The sequence below is a fragment of the Diorhabda sublineata genome, chromosome 5 (genome assembly GCF_026230105.1).
Source record: "Diorhabda sublineata isolate icDioSubl1.1 chromosome 5, icDioSubl1.1, whole genome shotgun sequence".
Taxonomy (NCBI): Eukaryota; Metazoa; Arthropoda; class Insecta; order Coleoptera; family Chrysomelidae; genus Diorhabda; species Diorhabda sublineata.
In genome coordinates, this window is record NC_079478.1 from 28,770,269 (window position 1) to 28,797,158 (window position 26,890).

General features: G+C 32.2%; 1 protein-coding gene across 1 annotated transcript in view; it reads right to left on the reverse strand.

Annotated features, from left to right (window-relative positions):
• The window catches only part of LOC130443877 (protein Wnt-1-like), a 158,990-nt gene extending 133,748 nt beyond the window's left edge, over nucleotides 1-25,242 (reverse strand). Inside the window, exon 1 of the mRNA XM_056778754.1 lies at nucleotides 25,077-25,242. Within this exon, the coding sequence (XP_056634732.1) occupies nucleotides 25,077-25,156 (80 nt within the window). The 5' untranslated portion in view covers nucleotides 25,157-25,242. The remainder of the gene's footprint in view (nucleotides 1-25,076) is intronic.
• Nucleotides 25,243-26,890: the final 1,648 nt, after the last annotated feature.

Consider the following 26,890-nt stretch of genomic DNA (forward strand, 5'->3'; position numbering starts at 1 on the left):
GTCTACTTTCACTAATGTTAGATTTTGTCATAGATGACAAGATTGGTTACTATTTTATAAGTTGTTGAATTCCAGCCATTTTCGCAAAATAATGAGAAAACTAAAGCATACATTTTATGGCTGAGTTGTCAAGCTTCCCCCAAGTAAGTTCGTAAAACCTTTTTCCCATCAAAAATTTTAAAACTCGCCAAGAGTTCAAAAACAACATTTTTCGAGGGTTTGGTTTCAACACATCATACGGGGGAAACGATAGCTTACGTGATGGAGAATTGGATGAGCGCAGTCACCCTCTATATAGATATCCATTACAACATTCCTCTTTCTACTGGGTTTTTTCAAATTGTGAAAAAATGGGAGTGCTTCTAGGTAAAAAATTAATTGTGTTTCTTTTTTAGTACGTAAATGCCAGAGCCTCATAATACTCTTTGATTAGTGAAATGTTGAATTTTTAAATTGTTTTGATCGCGATTTTCTTCATGTGAATGAAGACTTTCTTCATTCACAGCAAGTGTAGCGCAGAGTCTCAAGTGGTGGAATAAGGTTTTACTATTAAATGTGGTTAGGATAGCAGTTTAGTTAAGTAGACAGGTATGCTAGAGTAAAAGGAGCTGCTATATTTATAATTTAATGATGGATTATACAACGTTAAACCGTGATCTTGATAAGCCAAATAAATTTGACTCTGTAGAGCCCCTCTTTCATAAAATTTATCAGCAAATAAGAATTTTGGCTTTGTTCGAGTACGGTTTCAGGTATTCCTATTGTTCCCACTTTTTCAATATGTTTTTGGATTTTTTAGTTTGTGAATTGTGAACTCTACTATGTTGAGCCATTATCTTAATAAACAAAGCTAATTTTGTAGAAATAGTTGTGGTTGGCGGAGATACTGATATTATATCCCTAACGCTCGAGAATCAAAAAATTTATTTCCTCAAACAATAAATAGAACGCAACATATATTTTTCGACAAAAAGCTTCGATCTTTACCCATTTTGTAAAAAAAACTTACTCTTGTTACACGCTTCTACTGGTTGCAATACAACTTCTTGTTTTTTCAAAAAAGGAAAGAAAGTTGTTTGAACAAAAATCTAAAGTTGAATCTAAACTCAGAGAAGCTCTTGAATCGTGTCGAAGGTTTGACAGTATAGAAGAGTGTATAGCTGAAAATGGAGTGAATGCAGTTCTTGCTTTGTATAATTCGCCTCGTAATGTTCCTGACTTCGATTTGTAAAGATATACATGTTTTTTAAATGCTGTTGTTAAGAAAAATGTGGTCAATCTAGGGTCTCTTACTCCAACCTCAGATGCAGCCAAATTGCTTTGCTTAAGAGTGTATTTCCAGGTTCAAGAATGGCTCTCCAATACCAGCTTAGATCTAGTAAAGTGTGGATGGGAGTCTCGAGATATTTTTTCACCGAAAGCAATGAAGCAACATAAAAATGAATTATTTTTAATTGCCAAAAAGGTTGTAGTACCTACGTTGTGTACTTGCAAGAAGGCTGGACTGCTATGTAAAAGACTGTGCGGGTCGTGTTTACAAAATTCATGCAAGAATCTGATTCCTGCTGACTTGGGTGAGGAAGAATTTTTTGACGGAGAGATCAGTCCTGCAAGAGAAGACAGTGAAGACACCCTGATGAGCACGGAATTCCTCTTGGAAGAAATGCTCGAGAGTGAAGATGAAATCGACTAGATTGCAATTGATTTCTTATATTAGATTTTTAATATTTTCTCTATTTTTGATAAATGTTTAAATAAAGTTCTCACAAGAATAGCGTTTTTAAGGATTATCCCTGTCCCACACTTAAGTTTAGAGTACTTACAGCAATCAAGATTTTAAAAGAGGATTTCTGGTATCTTAGAATTTTTTGTAGCTTGAGAAAAATCATATTTGAGCTTCTTCCAAGGTAATTTCCTGCTCGGCATTTTATTTCTGAAATTTACCTCTAAATTTCAAGTTTTTTTTGAGTTGTCTGCAAAAAATGCACTGTTGTTTTGGCTCTAATTGGGCAGTACTCACTGGACTAAATGGTCAAAGATGAATTTTTAATGTCACTTTGATGTTAATTTACTTATCTCAAAACAAAATATTATTTAAACTCTACTCATACTCAAGTTATATTCTTACTATTATATTAAATCAATGTATCATTCCCACGAATTGTTTTTTTTGTACTATGATTTTGAAATCCTTCTTTTCCATTTCAGTTTATCTGTAATTCAATGGAAGTGATTTCAGAAATTAAGACAAAAGAATATTGGTTTTAATCATATATGTAATACTCCTATATGGACAGTTGGTATGGGAAAAAACGACCCTACGTTACAGTGCCGACAATATTGATTTTCTCTCTCGTTGGTTTTAATACATAAATAAATTTCTATTGTTTACTGTATAGCTTAGTAAATTTTTCATTTTTGATTTTTATAAGATGTCCAAATACAAAACATTTCGTTTTCGCTAAAGGACAGTATTGTGATTTTAAAGGAAATCGTATCTAATAACCCTATGGTTAACCCTTATGACTACCTCCACTTTATAAAAAAAAAAACAAAATTTCAAGTTAGAAATTCCAGCTAAAGAGACTTTATAAAGAGTAACATCAAATGAAGTCGGTTTAAATAAAATCGTCAATATTCCAATAATTCTCTATTTACTGTTAAATTATATTGTTTGGATTTATTTGAAATATTTCTTATCTCTTCATAATAGAAAAGATTTTAGACTCGTTCTGATATAGGACGAAGAAGGTACCTGCCTAACAGAAAAATAGAAGTTATTGCACTATATATTATCTTAATATTATTTCAATGGTTTATCCCGTATTTGTTCTGCAAAAGTCACGAAGATTTATTACTCTTTTGTAATTATGAATATAGTTCAATATCTTTCTAGAAAATACCAGAGGCACCAAGAATTTTTTATTTGGAATTTCCTCTCACAACTATTTGAATACTACAGGTATAAAAGTATTGATTTATTATATGCCCATAAAGTGATTGACAATGAAAAATTGATAAAGATATGCAAGTAGTAGTTTATACCGGGCAGTTATCACTAATATTAGCAATTGAAAATAACTATTTTATAAAAACTTTTTCTTTTTCTTCTATCTAACCTATTTATAGGCTACTGCCTGTCCATTGTCAGCAAGCCTACCACGGAATACGAAGTCATCGTTTAGGTGGTCTTACGTGTGATCTTCTTTCTTCTGGGTTGTTCATTATTGCGTTTTTTTAGAAATCTACTGCCTTCCATTCTTTTTATATGTTTATTCCACAATTTTCCGTCCTATCTGTCCTGTATTCCACTTTGTTGTTTGATTTCTTTATTCTGTATTCTATCGTGTAGAGTTTTGCATTGTATAATTTCAACTATCCTCATCCTACTCGTATCTGGTATTGTTTCCGCTGCGTATATAATGATCAGTCTTATTGAGTCGTTTTATAAATCTTTATTTTACTTCAGGTACTATTTCTTCAAAACTATATCTGACAGGTATCCCAAAATTTGAGCGGCTTTCATTGTTTGTTCTTTTACTTCGTCAAAAAGGTTTCCATAACTAATTATTTCTGCTCGTATTAAAAATGATTCAATGGTTCGATAATTTTTCCAACTTATCATCATCATATCGATTCTTTTGACGTAACTAGGTATTTGATCTTCTCGGTATTTGAAAGCATATTTAGTTGTTTTGCTTTAGTGTTGAAGGTGATTATCTTTAGTATCAGCAATAAGGACAGCATCTTTAGCATAGTAAACGAAGTGGGGAAATGTATTTCCCATTTTGAATCCCACTGTTTTGGGCAGAGTTTTTATCTTCTTCTTCTTCAAATACCATACACTTTGTAGGTGTTCTCTTGTCCAAAACTTCTAAACTATTATCTGAAGGTACCCCTCTTCTGCACGACGAATAATTGTTGCCGCACCCTGAATGCCACACCATTCTCTTATATTCCGTAGCCAGGAATGTTGTTTACGCCTTGTTCCTCACCTTCCGTCGATCTTTCCCGTCAGTATGAGCTTGAGAGTTGAATATCTCGGTCGTCGCAGGATGTATCCCAATTAAGATTCTTTTCGTTGTTTAATTACAGTGGTCAGTTCTCTCTCCACACCCGCTATCCTCTATACTTCTTCATTCGTCATGTGCTCGGTCCCTGGGATCCGTAGAAGCCTGCGCAACAGCAACATTTCCATTGCTTTTATTCCATTTAAGGACCTCACTTTCAGGGAGTTTTTATAATGAAATTAAATATGAAGGAGTTGGTCTCCTTGTTTGATTTCTTTGCTTACATTCACGTCTTCTGCTGTTGCATGTCTCACTCGTATTTTTGATTTTGCACAGGATATTAATACATTTTCTTTCAATATTCCTAAAACTTATTTAATCTGTATAAAAACTAATTTAGTAAATCGTTTTTATTAGATGGGTTGAATTGACCTTGAAAACATTCGATTTGTGATTAATTTCGAACAATTTCTAGTGCTTTGAAAATTTTTGATCTACGGCTATGTTTTTATCGTATCTAACAGGTAGATAAGAAGATACTCACCTTACTAAAAATTCCTAAAGAAACCGATACGGATTTAACGTCGAACAAAAAGAAAGATTAGGGCAATTCATAACAAACATTGTAATAAGCTCGACCTCGGTCTCATAACCGTCTATTTTCATTCATCTATTGTTAGTATATTTTAGGATGGTGGCTTGTATATTTATAGGTGGCAATAACGTAAGGGTATTTATGTACTTTATAGGTATCCTTTCGAATTACTTTGTGACGGAAACCATATAAAAGTATACTAGTATGTTTCCATCAACTGTTACTCCATTGTAAAATGTTGATCGCCATGACGATCGTAGATACGAAGCTATTAAATTACAAATTAATAATAATATTTCAACTTATAATATATTTTTCGAATATGTATTTAATAAATGCTAATGCCACATAATATAAATTTGAGCTTTAGAACCAATTCAGTAATATTTTTTGTTAATAGTTAATGTTAAACTTACTAACAAGAATGTAAAACATTACAATTGACGATCAATATTAACTGTAAAAGGACGAAAACAATGAATATTTTCATTTCTTCTAATAAGTTAATTTCGAATTTGAAACTGCATTATGGTGAAAAGCTGCAATTATTCTCAGTAATTCAAATGACCTCAGATATTTTAGATCCAATAGATAAGTGTCCAATCCAGATAACAGTAGTGTTCCCATGTAGGAGCCCCCAGACTTGAACGAAGAGGCTTAACTTAGGCCAACGCTGGGAAACCCGGCCTCGCAAACCAATAATGGCCCAAGCCTGGTTGAAGTCTGAGTAACTTAGCCATTCTATAGTCAGCCAGGCCTGGCTGAAGTTTATCTAATCTTACCTTGGCCATCCCATATTCACTCAAGCCTGGGTGAACTTTAGGTAACGGGACCTCGGCCATCCTATAGTCAGTCAGGCTTGGCAAAATTCTGAATAACTATATAAAATTTTGTGCTATTATCTTATCCATAATTGATATCTTAACATGAAAAGTAATAATTTTTTATGAATAAAATTCTTTTATGCATAAAAGACAATAAAAAATAGAATAATTAAAATAGTACAATTTTCTTTATATGTTTAATTAACTAATATTTTTATGTATACTAATTAGGAGAATTTTTCATAAATCTATAATTTTATCAACGATATATTAAAAATCTTTTTTTACAAGCACCATCCTGGCCCACGGCTGCAGACCAGTCTTGGGTTTATCTAGACAACCAGGCCTGGTCCAGATACACAATATTTTTGGTCCAATATTTAAGAAATATTGATGCTACATTGCTACTTCTACTCAACCTCAACAAATTTACCTAGTAAGGTTTCCAGAGCATCAACCGTCTCTAGTCTCTAGTGCCACATGTATCTGAATTAGAACCTTAAATAAAACAATGAAAGTGGATGTTTGGTCAAATAATTAATCGTTATTGCTCTTTTATTGATTAGAAGCCCACAAGCAAATCGTATCAGAAAAGTGCTAAAATGATTGAAATTTGGTTCTAGCTTCATGGCACATCCCCACATATAGACATAACAATTTAATATTACCCTAATGATGGTGCTTAAGATACATTTATGGAAAAAAGTTATGATTCATTGGCGAAGACAATCTTTAGAACTTTCACCTGTGGGATACTTTCGTTACGATTTTATGAATGGGATAATGATGTATATTTATAGAAAAATGTCAAATGAAGAGGAAAAGATGATGAAATTTCATATAAGCGTGTTTCAGAAGTGGATATATTTCAATGAAATATTTGTAGTTTTGACTGTTATTTTGTAAAGTTAATTAAAATTAGATATTCAGAAGATTCACTTAAGAAGAACTTTCTCGTTAGCATACATACGAAGTGATAAAATATTTTTTCATATTTAACTACAATAATCTAAATTGAATCCCCAAATTTTCACCTGTTAATACAAATAATAATATTCACGAATTCGTTCACTTTATGGTTATCGTATTACTTATAATATATAAATATTATACTACCTTTTGAAAAGTTTCAGTAATTTTCAATTCCCTATATAACTAAATTTTCTCAGCTGACCCTGTATCGTTTCTTCCGATCATTATATGAGCTATTATCAATATAATCACGATGGAATGCGTTCTTTTCATCTTAAACTCAACAAAATCTACCTCTGTAGATAATTTTCTTTTGAGAACCTCGTTATAAATCAGATACCTTGGTCAATAATCAATTGGATATGGTATCCGTTGTAAATGCGTTCCTACTCACGTCTATTGGCATCCCTGTCTCTTGTTGGATCACGAGATTTTATTTTATGGTTGTAAAAATTCTTTATGATACATTGTGCTTTACTAAGTCTAAATTGTGGTTACTGAACAATGTCTGTGTTTTAGTAGTCCCATAATTAGGTTATTGTTATTCAGTTCTTTATCATCGACAATGCCTTTTATTATTTTGTAATATAATATAACATTTCTAGATTATAAAATACTGATGAACCTTCGAATTTCAGAAGTTCTAATGAGATCTTTAATGTTTCTTATATTTTCTACATAGCGTTCTTCTGCTATTTCATGTTTATGCTCATTAATTTTTTTTTATATTAATTAATATTAATTAATTTCAATTTTGTGCCTTTCACAATTTGTTCTCGGTCAATTTCTATTTGATAAAATAATATGAAGTAAAAAATTTAGATGTGCATTCATACTTAGATTGGGATTTAAGTAGAACTGTTACGGATAGTATATTTCATAGGTGGGGTACCTGCGGCCTCCACGAGGTTCTTGTGCGGCCCTTTGCCACCTAGTACAAAATGGTAGAGTTTATTTTATTCGTGCTATAACTAAAGATTTTTTCAATGTTACGAAGAACTACTTGCGTTGGATACACTAACTGGAAGAACTCGCGGAGCCGATATTTTCGAAAACTTCGAAGAAGTATGTAATAAATTACAGTTGAATGTCAGTAATTTAGTCAGTGTCTGCACCAATGGCGCACCTTCCATGAGAGGCAAAAAGAAGGATTCGTTGCTTTGTTAAAAAAAGAAAACTTAAACTTGAAAAAATTCCACTGCATTTTGCATCAGCAAATCTTTGCGCAAAATCTACCTTTTTGCAAGACACTCTGGATAGAACCATTGCCATTGTCAACTATATTCGCGTAAATGCAATGCGTATCCGTGAATTTCGGCAGATGCTCTCTTTAGATGAGGAAACATATAGTGTTGACCTACCATATTACTGCAAGGTTCGCTGGCTACCAACAGGTCAAGTTTTGATAAAAGTTTTGTCTTTACGACGACAAATTTTAAACTTTTATCAAGAACAAGGAAAACAATGTGATCTATCAGATGAAGTATTTCTCAGAAACCTTGCGTTTTTGTCTGATATGATGACAAAACAAAACAATTTAAATATTTGCCTGCAAGGTGAAATGAGGTATATTTATGAAATGTGGCAAAATATCCAAGTGTTAAAAATTATCATTTTTCAAAACATTACCTTGTCGATCAGAAATATCTGGACAACACTTCCCGGAGCTAGCTAAAATGTTAAATGAGCAGAACTGTGAAAATAAAATATTCCATGAATATGTAGGTGTCTTGGATTCTTTAATAGAAGAGTATACTAATAGATATTCTGATTTTGACGAGCACACTCCTGTTATGAAACTGGCATTTGAACCACATTTAATAGATATATCCGAGGCTCATGCAGAACTACAAATGGAGTTAATTGATTTAGAGGAAGATAGTATCATCAAATTCCTTTTTAACGCTAAAAAGGATCCCATAGAAATCTGGAAAAATGCTGTTGAATATCCATGCCTTCGAGAACATGCTCGACGTTTACTTTCCTGCTTCGGAAGTACCTACTGTTGCGAGACAACATTTTCTCTCATGTCAAAAATAAAAACAAATTTAAGAAAGCAAATTACAGGTGCACATTTAGAGGATCAATTAAAGCTGTGTGTCACGAAGCTTGATCCATATATACAATTACTGTCATACAAAAAACAAAGCCAAATAAATCACTAACTTGAATAAAGTGAATAAAAAATATTTTTTATTGTATTTTTTTATAATATTTTTATATTATTTTATATTTAAAATTTTGTAGTATTATATTTTATTTTTTCTATATAATGCAATAAATTGTTAAATCTATAGAAAAACTATAATAATTTCACAAAAGTCACTTTCTTAGGTCAATCAGCTAATGCGGCCTCTCTTATTGCTGCCTAATTTAAATGTGGCCTCTAATGGTAAAAAGGTTCCCCACCTCTGGTATATTTCTTACTTCATAATTTTCCAACAAACCGAGATTGGCCTAAGAACAAACTATGAACGGCTCTAAGATTACTACATTCATCGAGTGAATGAATCAAATTCCATTTTGTTTAAATTCTTATTAAAATAAATTGTAATCCAATTAGCAGCAATAGATTCATGAAGTTTGAAAACTTGCACCCAGGTATTACTATGTAACAGTAATGTTCACGTTTGTGTTATATATGAAATTAATACCAATTTTTTGTGCACGATTTGTAGCTATTTAAAATACAGAGTGAGTTTTAGGTATCGAACGCCTCAACTATCTCGGAAACGGCTTGTACGATTTGTATAAATTTTTGTGCACAAAGGTTTTGTACCAGCTGTTTCCAAGATAATTGAGGCGTTCCATAGATAAAACTCACTCCGTATAATATTTTAAAGGGGGGTACTTTACATCACTCGTCAAAAAGAATGATAGCCACCTGTGTAGATTTTTAAAGTTGTTACACATACTTTGCTAATTACTGGAGATATAAATAATTTAATTATACCCCAAAACCAATTTTTCATCGAAATGTACTTAAAAATAGAAATTGATAATATATCCATAGCTGAATACAGTTCTATAAACGCTTCGATGAAAGATGGTTGATGTCGGCTTGTGGGATCTCGTTCTTGGATTAATTGCGATAGTCCAATGAGGTGATGCAAATTGGATAGTCTTTTGCTTTACTTTCCCATACATTGGATGGGATTTTAATATAAAGTTTCCACGTTGAAGTTTTAAACGTGGTGTCTTGAGGAAACGTGCATATTGGTGAAAAGAAAACTCTCATCTAGAAAAGGCCCAAATGGTTTAGTAGGATATCTGTCATGCCTTAAATAAACACAAGAGGTGATCGTCTAGAGCAACTGCTTCTCAAATGATTATTGTAACAGTAAGTGTACATAATTTTCAACAGTATATCTAATAAAACGTCGTAGAGGGCAAAGAAAGAGACCAATTGTTCAAAATCGGTGATATAGTTCAAGCACAACAACAGGTCTATCTTCCTCTTTAAACCATTGTTTAGCAATCTCTATCACAGAGCCATTTGCTTGAAGTGCGTATCTTGACGTTGGGTGGTACACACAAACCAGGTTTTGTAATTAAAGTTCAGAGACTTAAATGGATCTGCATTCTGCCAGTATAACTAGTTGGCGAATTTGACACAGAACTGTACAGTTTCTCTTGATGATTCATAATAGTTGTGTTGTGCTCATGTTTTTATGTTATGTTATTTTGATTAATCAGTGTTAGTTGTTGTTCATTTTTCAAAATGGCTTTCAATAAATGTTGTGTATAACATTACGAATCTATTAATGAAAGCATTTGTTCCCAGATCCTCATAAGGACATTTTAATAGATGGCCGCCGTCCACAAACAATACTAAATTATTAGTGACCTTCAAGAGATAGAATTTATTGAAATTAGGTTTAATTACTTTAAGTTACATTTTAATTGGTTAATTTTGTATGCAATATTTTCTTGAAAAATAGATATTTTCTTCAAGTTTTATTTTCACGTTATATTATAAATAATACGTACAAATTCATGTTCTATAAAAATATTCTAAGAACATATCCAAAACGTTCCAACAACACTTATAAAATAAAAATGGGCACCATTCTATAGAAATTTTTCAGTTCTTCAAGCTGCTCTGTAAGGTTCGCAGGAAACAATTATGGAATTGTCGAATAAACGTTCTCACAGGTATTAAAGAGTTTTTATAACACAGTTGCAAAGCAATCTCGTAAATATTCTATAGCAGTTCTATAATGATGTCTTAGAATTCTGGTATAGAACAAATAAAGAACTCTTATAAATTATTCTTTAGCAGGGCATGATGTTCTATTTAGACAGCTTTGAAATCGTTTAATTGTATTTATTGAAAACAAAATGTTGTATCGCATTATAGAATGCTCTGCACATGTCAGAAATAATATGGATAGATCAAGAACCAAGACCTCATCAACCTACATAAGATTACTCACACCATTACGAATTGCTTGATTGGTTTTGTATAGAGTTTATAATGGAGCAGTAAATTTTAATGTGGAAAAACATTTATTGTGAAATATGTGGTACATAAATGGTAAATTTTTGACGTTCCATCTACTTTCAACTTTTTAATTTATTGATATTTAGCAACCAACTGTATATAAAAATAGTCAAAAAGTAAATATAATCAATATTAATGATATCACTTATCCATTTATATTGTATTTATTTTCAAAGATATTTTTTTCTTTCTTCACAATATGGCGTCAGAAAGAAAGGCTTTATCTTGTACCTCAAATATGGACTTCACTATTATGACATTTTTGTGTTAATTGCAGCAATTATAGAGCAAATATCATAATAATAAAGGCCTTTATTAAATTAAAAATCTAATTACAGAATATAAATATAAAGTGTTTATTTGAGCAGTATGAGATATCTCCAAATAAATTAAATCCAGCGCCATTAATAAAATTTAAATTTACCAGAATTTTATTCTACTCCTTGAAGGTTGGCTACCACGTTTTTAAATGCGTCTCTGTTCTTCGCAAACAATTTTCCGACACTGAGATTTGCTCATTCTCTTTTGTTACGCAGCCAGGATTTCTCCTTCCTGCCGATGCCTTTCTTTCCCTCTACTCTACCCTGCATTACGTTCTGTAGCAATAGGTATTTGTCGTTGCGTAAGATGTGTCCTATGTAAAATGTTTTACTGTCTTAATAATAGTCAACAGCTTTTGTTTGCGACCAATGCCTCAAGTTTTTGATGTTTTTGATTTGATTTGAGCTTTCAAGGTCCAGGTTAGGTCCACACGTAACATTCCATGTTTCCTATTCTGACGTGGAGGTTGATTTCTTCGTCTGGATCCATTTGAGCGTTATGACTGAACCAAGATACTTGTATTTTTGCACACATTCTATTTGTTCAAGTTCAGATCACCAGTCGAGGTCAATTTGGTTAAAACAAATAATCGTGATCCGTCTAAATATAAGTGATCTGAGGTGGTACATCTCGCATGATTAGTCTTCTCGTACAGTAGCTCGACAGGCAAGGATAAACCAGCAACCCATTAGGTCTCTATTTTATCGTTATGTAAATCGCTGAAGCAAAATTTAAAGAAAAAAAGATATCATAACCTGCTCTAAACATGGCGATTAGGTTACCAAAATATCAAATCTAGAAATTATTCCCTCCGGATATATGACTTCTAGCCGTAAGTAAATGATTTTCCTAATTATGTCTTCCTTAAATTCATCACAGCATTCTCCCATTAATTATACACATTACCTGTGAATTACTTTTGTAAGATGAAATGTGCAAACTAGTGTAAGCTTCTAACTCAATTACTTACCTTGTAGATAAAAACTTATAGCTGGGTAAATATCTTCAAATAATTGAGTTCATCTGATTAGTTCATTGAATGATCAATTAACCATAACAAAAACAACTTAACTTGAAATAGACGCAATTGGACTCTACTATAGACTTTAATCTAATGCGGACGATTTGAAATACTTAGTAGATGACTTTATTCATAATTTTATGATTTAATTTTGGAATTTAGAGTTTACCTTTCTTTGCTCATTGTCTCTTATCACCCCACCGTGTTTTTATTACCATCACATTCTGGTTAGAAGTCACAAACGCTTAGATTTATGGTTTTAAAACACTCCGTACATCACCGCGCTGTTTGCTTCATAAGTTGGGCTTTTTCATTAGAACAATTTGTAACGATGGTTTCCTTTGTACCAAGCAACAGCGTCTAAGTATGTTTCTTTTTCAGGTTACTTTTAAGCACATTTCACTGTGGTAATGCATGTCTGATTGTTTAAAAATTTTTAAGACAAATATTGTATTATTGACTTTAAATTATCATAAATGCATAAAATAGATTTTCTTAGGAGTACACTGACATATTGCTGGGAATTTCACTATAGGACGTTAGTTGATCTCGTTCATTTGTGAATATGGAGCAGTAAGAAGTTACTTCAAGATTTGCTTCTTGTATGTGTATATTCATGACATATTTGTGACATAAATGTGTGTGGTATAAGATGTCTTCGTGGCCCGAGATATTAATTGAATGTGCCCTTTAGTCTATCGTGTATCTTGGATTGCTATTTGTTTATAAATTATATTAACATTATTTTCAATTAATCAGATTTTATCAGTACTAGGTTTTGAAGTTAATTATAGTTGATTTACAAATTAATAATAGCATAATAATGTTTTTAGTTGGTCCTAAAATTAGGACTACTAGTTCATTCAAATTTTCGTACTCAATTTTCTAGTATTTTCATTGAACAAAATATATCAACAAACTCTATAATAATATTTATACGATTATAAATAATTTTTGTTAAGATTTATATTTCTGTTTGTATCGTCTCGTAATTGTAATTGTTGTGTGATAATAAGTTATAAAAAGAGATATTTATCAAATGAATAAATAAAACATTCTAATAGTATTGTTCAGATGATAGTTTCGAAGTGTTGAAATAATCAGTGATTTTTTAAGAGGCGTAGGATTTGATTTTGGAAAAAAAAACACAAAAAATTGATGAAATTTTTTATTTATTGGAATCGATAGAACAATCAGTATAATTTAATGTTTGAAGATGATTTCATACAAATGCTGGCCGCGGCTCCGCTTTAGATAGCCCATGCGCAAGGTCCAATTTGGGAACATTCTCTCTAACATATCGGCCGGTATTTCACGTTTAAATGCTCCAATATTGGCTTCCAGTGCGATAATGGTTGCTGGTTTATCCCTGTAGATACTAGCCTTAGCAAGGCCTCACAAGAAATAGTGAAATTCCTCCATTTTGGGCAAAAAAAATCGTCAATGAGCACACAGTAGTGCTCGCCATTCATAGTAACTTCCCGGTCATCGTCTATCTTAGCCGAGCTTCAATTTTGATAGTAAAATTCAATAATTTGCAAGCGTTGTTCGTTCATAAGTCAATTTATGATTAAATTATAGACCAAACTATGTTTGATAATGACACAAGACACGATTCACGCGTGATCTGTCAAAAACAGTGTTGCCAAAAAGATACCAGTTATAACCGGAGTTGAAGAAGCAAATATTTATAGACATTTGACTTCTTATGTGATGTTATACTTAAGAATGAGTTTTGAGGAAGAAGCAATTATTCATAGACTATTAACTTCTTCTTATGCGATGTTATACTCGTAGTAAAGAATTGGTCTTGCCACTGAGGAAAAACTATTTGTTGCCGAGCATGTTTTCATTTGTGAGGAAATGGTAAACGATGTGGATCAAGTTAGTGACGGAAAAATACTGTGAACAATTTCATAGAGTCACTAAACATTGCTTTGCTTTCTATTGTTTAGAAACGACTTTGTCTGGGAGCTATGCGGCTTACTTCGCTGTAACAAAAGAAAGGTGTGGTCCTATGAAAGAAGTTTGCTGACCTTTTTTCACCTGATGCTCAGCTAGTTTATTGCCGACCAATCCAGTGTAACCAGGAGTTCAAAAATTGGGTGGATTCCCATTCTACTTCAACTCAATTTTATAAGAGTCAAGTGCTTGAAGGGTTACGCTATAAAGGATAAATATCTTTGCATTGCAGTAGTTGAGTTGTGCGCAATGAGCCACGCATTTACGAATAGCGTATGTTTCCGCCTGGAAAATAGCCCTGAGTTCTGGGTCCGTTGGGATAGCAAGCTTGGTTCTTGGGCCAGATATTCTTGTTCCTACTTGTCCATTTCCCTGTTTTGAGCTATCAGTGTAGAATACCAAAGAACCTCGTGAAAACGAAACTTCTTCTCATTTGTTCATTGCTGTCGACTTGTTATTATGATGATCATAATAAGTCGCACAACAGATTTGTACATTCAATGCATCATTTTGGGTTTCAAGCCCCATGTTCTGGAATTGGAATCAACCAAGAAAAGGGGTGATTAGTTGTGTGGAGTAGGCAGATTGAGACCACGGAATCGGATCACTTCTTACCAATGAGCGAATAACCACCTTATCCTCACCTTCTCTTGATAATGCGGGAGCAGAAGAGTTGAGAATTTTCAAAAGTCCAATGCGGTTTAACCCGTAAACCTAGTTCTTTTGTATATATATATATTGGAGAATACTGTATTAATGTAGCATCTAAAACGTCGACTAAATAGTGATCACGTTCTGTTTTTAGAATTACGGTTTGTCAATACTTATTGTGTTGGTAAATGATGAAGTATGATTTAAATAGCAAACCAAGAAATTTATTCACGAACTACTTTCTAACCAACATAAGAGGGTTGTAAGATAATCTCATTTGTTGATGAGTGGGAAAATAATTGTAGGTAAAATAATGAAAATATTTTATACGGGTTTCACATGTTCTAGCAATGAACTCTTAAACTAAGTAATTGACAAATTAGAAGATACCGACCATAGCCGGTAACATCAAATTAAAGTAACATGTACTGTAAAAGGTTATAAGCATTATAATAAACAGTAATAAAAATGAAAGAATATTTTTCGTAAACTGGTGCGGGTGTATTGTTATAAGCACGTATTAGCATGCAAGCATTAGAGAGGTACAAAATGTTCTCAATATATAATACAGTTATGAACTGTAAACATACAATAATAAAAAAAATTACTTCCGTATTTATCCTAATATTAGGCAAATTTATAGTATTTCAGGTATTAATTTCGACGAAAAAATGTGGACAACTAATTTTCAATAATTTAGAATATTTGTTCTAGTTAAAATGTCGAATCAAATTTTTATACTATAAACAGGTTAATTGACAAAATTTTGAACATTATTAATAGTTATTTATGTAACAAGTGAGTAAAGTTATACTTTTTTCTCTGAGTAGGATGGTTTGCAATTCCTACGAGTGAAAAAAAATTACTTTACGAGTTTGGAATTTATAGAATTATATTCCTTTAAATACTGTACCCTGGATTTTTCAGGGAGAAGATTCATAGCCGCTGCAGTTGCCGATTCAACAATGTATTCTGGTGTGCTGTTTAAACATTCTATTACTCTCCATCACCAATAATAATACCACAGTCGTTTTAATTATATACAAAACGGATTTTCTTGAAGGAATATCAAGAAATAAAAGTGTGACAGTTCATCGGAGAAAAGAATTGACATGAGAAAGAACGCGTTCATAGCCCACTATTTTGATAAAACAATTTTATAATTGCGTTAAAAAATGACACGTTAAGGCACTTTTTTCTAACGCAAAAGCGTGAAAAAATGAGACGCTACGATACTTTTTTTCACGCTTTTTGACAGATTCAGAAATTACATTCTTTAGGACTGCAAATGAATGAAAAAAAAACGTTAATATTTTAACAAACGTAGAAAATATAATTTTTTATATCGTTATGACATTTAAAACCAAAAATTTTCGTTTTCAGCAAACTTTCTGCTATAACACTCATTAAAATATGTAGATACAGTGACGTCAATACATAGTAAGCTTGTAAATGTTAACGTAACTCTTCAATATTTCAATGGTTTTTGTGTTCTGAAATGTTTTTTGAAAGTTGTATATACTGCCTAGATGTACTAATGCTTCCTTGAAATCGCATGTAAGACTATTTATTCTCGAGCCTATAGCAATAAAGTCCTTACTACAACAATCAATGAGATCCAGGGTCCTTTTGCTCAGAAAATTTCATTCATTTCATGTCTGATTCGTTCCAGCAACTTTTCTTAATTGCCTGGTCGGTAAACGTAGACCCGACTTTTTAGATATCTCATAGAAAAAAAATTAAGGGAGTATCATCAGGTGATCCACATTTTCCAATCTAACTAGGAAATAACGTTCAATGAATTTTTCCCTGACGATTCTTACCCAACGCTGGGTGAGATTTATCTGAATCTACTGGGGATTTCCCTGAGCCCAGATAACTTTGTCGATTTTGTAGCACTCGTCTAAAAGTATTTAATTATTAAGATTTCATAAAATTTAAAACATCTGTCTTAACTCTTGAAAATTAATGAACAATTTGTTGCAAGCCAATGTCTGTTGTGATTGCGTGAGGGTTGTCTTCTGATGACAAAAAATATCTTACTTTGCATCATCGCTTATTCATCTACCAGAATAATTTGTGTGCTACTTTTTAAATATGTTTCGATATAAAACACATGTATTTGTATTTTTTTCAAAAAAATAAATGTACGTACTACCAATTGCATAATGAAACTCTAACTGTGCAAACCATTTCAATATTTGGAATTAGGATTGAATACAGTTTGAGCAATCCAGTCATTGTGTCTAGTTTCTTGACTCTGAATAACTTTGCTAGAGCGATAATAAAAAGGATCGGTTGTGAATACGAAGAGGAACATGACAATGAATAACTACTTTGCATCAATACCATTGGTAAAAGAAGTGGGCTGCGAGGAGCGCACGTGCATCTAGCGCACACTACCTGAGTCGAATCCGAAAGATCGTTCGACGAGCGCATAAAAAATTTGATCTGCCGAAGTGAGTCCTAGAGATGGGCAAAATTACGAACTTTTGAATAATTATTATTATTAAGACAAAACGAAAAACCATCAGCAACATCTAAGATTTTCAAAAATGAGCAAATGCTCAATATTATATAAAATATTGAACAAAAATTGATAGGAAAAATTATTTTTTCTAGTCATGAGTGCATTTTTGGTATTTGGTTCAAAATAATAATATTTATCTTGAATTTTCCTTTTAATTGAAGAATGGTTACGTTAGGTTAGGAGATTATGACTAAAATCGTGCGCTCGATGCATGCATTCGCAGAAGAGTTGCTGGAACAGAGGACAACAATGGTTGACGAGCAAGCGAGAGTTATGCAAATTTTTCCAATACTGTAAGTAGTACCGTATTTCAATTTAGCCAAAGCATTTTTCTTCTAAATATAATTCGGAACCAAATAGAAACGTTTTTTGACTTTGTTCACCTGTCAATCTGAACACGATATAGGCACAGAATATGAAGGAGAATTAAAACCAGATATCATTATAATTTATATTAGATGAAAGGCAGTGTAGATGTAGTAGACTTTATCAAAAGTTTATTGTAGATGTCCTCATCGAATATTCCTCATTATTTTAGAGATAAGGAGGAATAAAATTTCAAATCATATTCAAAACAAACACACAGGATATACAGATCGTCGAATTTTCATTAAAAAATTGGTTCAATATCTAATTAGTTCTTTTCTATACGTCCTTCCTTTCGAGATCTACCAAAAGCAATAGCTCAAAGGACCTAATAAATTACAGGTATAAGAGGACCTGAAATACCAGGCAATGAAAAAGACGCCGGTTTTTGTGTATTTTGGCCAAGAATAAAATAAAGGCAGGTCAAAAAAAAGTTTGCTTTAAAATGCCGCTATTTGTGATGAGCATGTTACATTGACCAAAAGAATAAAATTTCTCGTTACAAATAAATATGTCTCTTACAAGTCAACAAAACGTACAAATTTACAGACTGCAGATTTCTCTATACGATTGAACTTAATTTGAATATTGATATCAACGATTGTAACATACTCTCATTTCATCTGCATTTTTGAAAAAAAATTGCCTTTAAAATTAAAATCTATAAGTATAGTGACAGATTTTTCGTTTTAAAACGTTAGTAGGACACAGATTACAAATTGTCTCAGCCCTTTTTAGCAACATTTTCTAGTTGGAAAATGTGAGCTTGAAGGACTTTTTTTTGTGCACAAAATTCGACTATTCTCAAAATAAAAAAATGACAAATTACACATAAAATTGAGCTTACTGCTTCCAAACGTCATGTTGTCAATGCTTATTTAATATATTATAAAACAGAAGGGGCTATAAACTGAAAAACATTCCTCAGGTACGTATTTCTAAAACAATGAAATAAAACCAAATATTTGACACAGGACATATATCCGACACGACATTCCACTTAGTCTTAGGCCGAACTTGATAAATAAATATTTGTTAATCAATGGTGTGTTATCTGAGCCGGATTAAGCCCAATAGCTCTTTGTATAAATATTATGGAGATCTATTTTTAACCACTACCCAGGGTTTTGGAAGAAAATTTGAATAGTAATCGTTAATATTTGCGTTTTTATTCTGAAAGTGAGGAAACATATACATATATCTACATATATTCAATAAATGACTGGTCTTAGTCTTACAGTAAAAGCAAGAACAAGATTGAGCAGTGCAAGACTTCAGCGAGACTAAGAATGCAAGACTGTTGCAGTTATTTTCGTTTTTTTATTTCAAATATTATTCCTATGTTTGAGGAAACATTTTTGTGTCGAAATCCTTGAAACAGACCCAAATAGATGGAGGAAATTTTTATAAATAGTTGATATACCTGAATATGAGAAATATGTCAAAGACCTAAGTAACGAAATTTAAAAATTCGTTTTGTGCAAATTCAATGTATCTACTTTATATAAATGATTGCTTTTTTAGTGAATGGAACTTTTCAAATTAAAAGAAACATTATCTTATTGATTGCAGTAAACTGCATTTTCATATTCATGCGATAAAGTGAAGAAATAAGAAAGTGAAGAAACATATACATATATCTACATATACCATAAGTAACTGGTCTTAGTCTTACAGAAAAAGCAAGACCAAGATTGAGCAGTCCAAGACCCCTGTGAGACTAAGACTAAAAATGGAAGACTCTTGCGGTTATTTTCGTTATTTTTATTTTAAATATTTTTCTTAATATTTGGGTAAGCATTTTTGTTTCGAAATACAGAGTAAAAATTTAGAACGTTTAGCAATAATTGATAAATGTAAACTGGCACTAAAGATGTTCGATAAAAATAAGAATGTAGTTTTGTGATCTTGAAAAGTATAAAGTCTTTTGTCTATTTTGGGGTGGGATGGGGACATTTTTATGCTAGTTATGGAGGTCCCAGGAATGACCTTAATATAGGAAAAATTTCTAAGGCAATGCTGGGGTTGTGGTGGATTATGGGAGGGTATTGTGGTAGTAGTAGCTAAAATAATTATCCCTTATCTTCGGTCATTTGACTGGCAAACGAGTTCACAAGGTTATGGAAAAACCGCAATAAATCCACTACAACGACAGTCAATGAAATATACAGAAACAAATTGTTCAATTGAAAATGTTGTATACATTCTCTAGTTCAGTTCTATTGTTTATATATAATGAGTTTAACATTGTACTATAATAAAGATGTTTCTATACTCAAAGCTCCTGTTTTAGAAAATTGTAAAAGTGAGTACCTTCTTTTTCTTTACAGCGCCCTGATTAAAATTATTAAAAATCGAGAAATTTACTTGAGCCCTACAAACACGCAATTACGCAAAATTTTTGAAAGTATAAGAAAAAGTGGCCGATAATATTTTCACATATTCAAAAAAAATCTTAAAAACATCCTATATAAAACAGTTTGTTTGCATCTGTTTCCATTTTGGCACTTCATATTTCTAGAAACTTTTCTTAATATTAGTACCAACAATAGCTGATTTTCAATCCATTATTTATTTATTTACTTTGACCGCTTGAAAAATTATCTATTTTCAATTGTATTCGAAAATCTGCTTCTTATAAAAATGTATCAAAAATGTGCAAGAGTTGCAAAATCTTGGTGAAAGATTCCATTGCAAGACCAATATCACTTATATTGCACGATTAAGGTCAAAATAAACGCAATTGGAACTCATCAATTATTTTTTCCCTTCATGATTTTCTATATTAAAATAAATAATCATTTATCATGATGACAATTTTTATTGTGCGCGAAAGTTATACGTTGCTATGTCCAATCTTGATTACTTACTAATTACGAGGAAAATCAAGTTTAAATCAAATGAAGACCTGAATTATGTCAAAAGGTCAAAAATATTTTATACAAAAAAATACTTCATATCCACTGTTTAGTAATAGAATGGTCGGTACTGTCACATTACCAATAAAATAAATGTGAAAAAAATGATGAATTTGCATTATCGATTACTAATAAAAGAAATGCGTGAGAAGGACAAATAACATAATAAACGCAGGGTTGGTGATAATCTTTTATAATTTCTATAATAATATACCCCAAAAAACTTATGAATATTAAATGTCATATTTATTATAATGCATGGCTATAACAACAAAACAATACGATGATTGGATTGGATACATGGAAGTTATTGTCTAAATTCATCCAAGGTAGATTGATAGTATTGTAATAAATTTCTCGTGTCTGTCTCATTTTCATTGAGTTAGCTGATCTACTTTGATATACCTACAATCCAAATTCATAAACACAAGGCTTATGTTTTAGAATGTTCACAAACAGATATATAAAATCTGATAATTCGAGCACATATTCCAATAAAATGAGTTAATACATTAGTAAAATGGTAAAACACATGCAATGCTTCTTTGTAAGAGCATACAATTCTTTCTCTTTTCCCTTGTAGAATATACTTAATCTTAAGTTCATTATCAGTTCCATGTTCTCAATTTTTTTCATCTTTGTTCCTCCTTGTTATCCGATTGATATCCTTTCATCACTTTCAATTTTATCTTTATCGTATAGAACTAGTAGATGATATCCGAGCTGCTGATAGATAGTGAAAGAACATCGTCATACTATCCTCTATCTCTCTACACCCTAAGGGGTTCATGCAGTCAAAATTTCGAGTGGTGGGAATGGCAAAGGAGGAAGATAACAAATTTCGATTCTAATGGCAAATAGAGAGAGATAGGGAATTATAAACTGATATTTCTATTCTTTTTTCCTCTAGTACAATTCCGTTCTCTCTGTTTTTAATATTAATTCCATGGTGATAATATTTGTGTGGAGACGATTTTCTAGCCGTGACTTACCTATTAGGTGTTATCTCTTGTTATCATCTAAGTTGGGATTTCTGGAACCGTTGGTACTAAATACACTATTTACACAACCAGTACATCATCACTCACGATTAAACTGTATGACGCGCGTTTCGATAACCAAGTTATCGTCTTCAGAGGCGTTTGTTTTCATAATGCGGAGACGGTAATCACACTCTTGTGATCATAGCTTTTTTTATCTTTTAATGTTACTTCGGGTTTTTCCAAATTTATACAAATATATACGTACGTATGATTAAGTATTTTTCAGTTTTCAAGAGATCATCCAAAATCAGGATAAAAATCTGCGAATAAGTTTTACTCACCGCTAATATACGAGAAGTTTGGGTTTGTTTTCATAATGCCTAATATTCCCATCAGTATTTTTTTTAATATTCTCCTGTATATTATAATTGTATATTACATTTCTCGATGGTACTTTGTATTTGATATTGTAACTTTCAACAAAAGATTCTCATAATTCTTTCTTGAACGCCACTGAGTTGGTCAGCTGTTCAAAAGCGACCGTGGGTTTCTTCATCAAAAAACGATGAAACGAAGACTACAGATAACCCTAAAAGCCTAAATGAAAAAGTTAATTAATTGTTAGATACAGATAATTGGTAACGGATACCACCTTTCCGAATAGAAGTCTATAATATTGTCCTATAATATACAAACGAAAGCTAATTTGGATTATATTATTAGTTTTTGGTTATTTTGAAAAAGAATAAAACTTAATACATTAATATTTAGTAACATTAGCTATTATATTTGCTATGAGTTTTTAAAAACTATAAAAAATCACGAACACAACAACTTAAAGATAGGTTGTAGATGAAGGGATTTCAGGAACCATTATTTATACTGAACATACTATTCACTTCTACTACTACACTATCACTCATATAATATCAGACGCGCGTTTCAATAACAAGTAATACTTGATTGCACCTTATTTAGTTTATTTTGTAATGGTTTGTGGTAGTGAGAGACATTTCCAATAAAATAACTAGTTGTGATATTCTGTGCCCTAGAAATCTTTGATTTGGTTATACTAAATGATCATCTTGAGATCATTACTTCAACACATTGTATTGGAACCAATGTAATCTATAATTACATGTTCTAAAAACTAGTTTCTATCAAAATAAGACTTCTTTTATTATGATTGACAAATTTCAGCAACAAAGAGAAAATATGAATGTACTTTCGTTATACTTGGTCCCATCTATTCTGATCTATCGAAAATTCAAAATGGCTTTCAGTTCCTTAAATAGACATTCAGCCCAGTTTTAATAAGGAAAACGGAATATGTTAGAAAACCAGCAGCTTTTGGTTTCAATTATACCATTCTTCATACTTTCTACAGAGCACACCCTTTGTGGGCTTATACCTGCTCCTTCTAAAGTATGGTCAAGTTGCCTCGCTCCTCAGATTACTTTTCGAAAATTTGATCAAAGTATAATTTTGCACAAATACACTCTAAATCAACTGACCATTCCGCATGAGTTAATATAGGTAAGGGGGCCTCAAGATTATCTCAATTTTTTAGGTGAGCGGTATTTTGTATAACCAATTTCAAATATGGCACATGTACCTGAGACACCCAGAAAAGTTCTTGACTAAGTCAGATGTCACCTAACCATTTGAAAACAACAATCTTAAATTCTGGAAACCAGATAATTTTCTCGTATTGAATTGAACAAATATTGAATAAAAAGTAATACTATTGATTCCGTTACGTAGGATCAGATATTATCATTATTATGTCGATTTCTTTATTTTTTATTATTTATTTATAGTACTTTCAATCAAAATTTATTATTTAACTCTCCTTTTCAGATAGCTACAGGAAAAAAATATTACTTTTGAGGTAAATTAGCACCTCCATGTTTTAGAATATTAAAAATTTTTACTCATTTTAGTGACAAAAATATAAAAATACATAAATAATGTATAATCCACGTAATGAACTTGTTGAGCCTGTTTTCGCCTAGCATTTCACAAATTCTGGAGTAATCAAACTAAAGGATAATTATTCTATCTTATAATTTTTCCTTAACGGTAGTATGTACTCTATAAAACATTTTTGAGTATGGTCTTTTTATAATTTTGCCTTCATTTATTATAACTAACATTAGGAGTGCTATTTCAAAAAAGTATACCTATTATACATGCAGCCATCGCAGATAATATCTGCCAAAAAGCGCTGCTAGAGTCGACTAATGCTTCGTGCTACAGTAGATGACGTTTAAAACAAAGCACTAGCTTTCAGTATTGAGGATAGCTTCAAGGTTTGCAAATGCTAATTCATTGCCTATGTTTTCTCCTGTTTCTTATGTATTTTTTCGGATCTACTTTTAGAAGTATTTCATAATACAAGGTACTATCTTCCAGAATTTGGGATACGCCTGCAAAAGCATTTTGCGTATTTCCTATAATTGCTTTATTTTTTCTGTTCTTTAAGCTCTTTTTTTGAACTTTTCGCTTCATTTTTTTTGTTAATATATTGTAAATAACTAGCATTTAACGTTGGTATAGCTTCAAGGCTTACAAATCCATACATTATGTATGTTACTAGCCCTCCTATAATTGCTTTCTTTTTTTGTTTGCTCCTTCTGGTCTCCTTTTTTTCACTTTCAGCTTTACCAACTGTTTAAAGTGTTCTTGAATATAATAAGGAGCTGCAGTCTAGTAAATGCTTTTCTCCCCTCGCTTTAACACATTTCCTGATCATTTTTTTTTCTCGTAAATAATTCCTATAATATTTTTAAGTAGTAGATATATTTTCCGCAATATACCATTCAAAGAACATCGTACACAGCGGCATTCTTAGATACAATTAGATAGAAAATACACAGATTAATGCTAAACAGAAGTCCTTCTTGGTAACTGGGTTAATATTAAATCTTCAGGATATGTAGTACATCAAATTTAACGACAATGAAGAGGTAGTTTAAGTAATTTTTTCATCTACAATTGCGAAATATTTTTACTTTTCGTAACTAGTAAACTTTTTAAAACATCATTACATTAAGTTACTTGTTATCGTATTGTCAATCTTGGCCAACGTAACTTATTCATGGAATAGATGATTTGTCAAATGAATGATTAAATATCAGTCATTTTTTGGGTAATAATAAATTTCTAAAAATGGGGTAAGAATATAAACCATACGTTTATTTTCAATTGAAAATCTGTTTTATTTGTATTTACGGAACTTAAAATTAATTTGGAATGGAAATTTTTTGAAGCATAATATGGAAGCACTTTCTTGATACCAATCTTCACGTACTTTTCTATTAGAAATATTTTTTTTTTTCAAATTAGTGCAATATGGGGAAAGTTCTATTATCGACCCTCACAATAATAAACGTTCTACTGTTGTTTTATGAACTTACCACCAATCGGCATCCGTATGTTGAAGAAAAATCGTCCATAGAACGACGGAAGCAACAAACCCGCTGCCGGGACGCTGCATACCGCGGCTTTCACCACCACCAAAAACCGAACGAGACGCACTCTCGGACTTAAACAGTAAGTACTTTCTTGCACCGAAACTAGCTCGGAACTGACCGCGAATGCACCGCGAACGCATCACTGGTAGTGAGGGCGGACGCAAAAGCGACGTCGCGGCGTACGATTGGACGTCGTCCAATCACGACCCGCCTTTTCGAGATGCACGATAGAAAGCACGTGCAACTTTTGATAATAAAACTTTTGATAATAAACACAATAATAAGAGTAATAGTGCGAGCAGTATATAAACGTAAATGTAGATTAACCTGTGAATCTGTTGAAATCGTAAATTAAACCGTTAGACACGTTTATTGGTAGCTATCATATACTTTAGGTAAACATTTTAAATGGTTATCAATTTTATCTGATTTTTAGAGTGCTCTATGTATAATATGAAAATATAACATATTTTTAATAAATAGAAGACCATTTCTGTCAATTAAAACATATAAGTTTAATAATTATTTCGAGCTGCTCTAAACTAAAAGAAAGTATAAAAGAAAAATAATTTTTGAATTAAGAATGTGGTAAAATTTGCAAAGATACACGTGAAGAATGAAAAATGCCGAGAAACTAGGAAAATATTTCATAAAACCAATATGGACCAGACGCAAGATAATAAATATAGAGTCTAGTACAAACAGGCTATAACATATATATACATGAATTTTGTAAAAAAGATTAAGAGAATGTGTTGAATATAGATAGGAAGAACAGACCAAGAGGACAAACTAATGATAATATATCTATAGTAAGAAAACTAATTTAAACGGAATTAGAAAAGGAGGAAGATTGTTTTTTATATAAAATGCAGAAACAAGAGGGTCAACACTTTTACACTCGAGTAATTCGAGTTATGCCTGCCGCGTGGAGTTACTGATCTTGAACTTCTCTAAGTTGTAGTGGTCAGGAAAGATGTGCTTTCGTAGCTGATTCTATTGGCTTGCACTTCTCCAAAGAAATAAGTCCCGATAAATTGAACTGCTGGACTACTTCTGGCGAAGCTCGGTGTTCGTAAGCCACGTCTGCCTATCCAGTAGATCTTGCAAAAACTTCTCTAGGTGGGATTATTTTGGACAGCTCGGGAGAGCATTTTCCGTGGTAGTATTGTAAAACGAGTTGGGTCGGCGACCTATCTTCTATGCTCTAAGTTTCTAATCAACTTTGAGTCGCCTATAACTCGAACTGTTTTCTTCTGTATTGAGTCGAGCATCTTCAGGGTATGCTTTGGAGCCGAACTCCAAATGTGCTAACAATATTCCAAAGATGGATGAATCTGGGTCTTGTAGAGGAGTAGAAGTTGTTGCGGAGTATATAGCTTTTTGGGTTTATAGAGGGCTCCAAGTTTTTGTAAAACTGCCTTGGCAGAATTTGTCGCGTGACTATGCCAGGACACATTACTTACAACCACATCACCCAATAAGCGAATTTGCTGTGATGGTAATATTTTATGTCAAGACACGACCAAATCCTGAGTCGCAGTGCCAGCCTTCTTTGTAAAAATAGCAGCCTGGGTCTTCGTTGCATTAAACTTAATCAGATTGTTTCCACCCCGTTTCAGAAAGTTTTTTAAATCGGTATTGATGGTCGTGATATGTTGCTGTCTGTGGATTTGGGTGTTAGCCGAGTTTATTGGGGCGGTTGATTTGAACGACGACACCACTAAGCTATCGTCGGCGAAGGTATAGATCGGGTT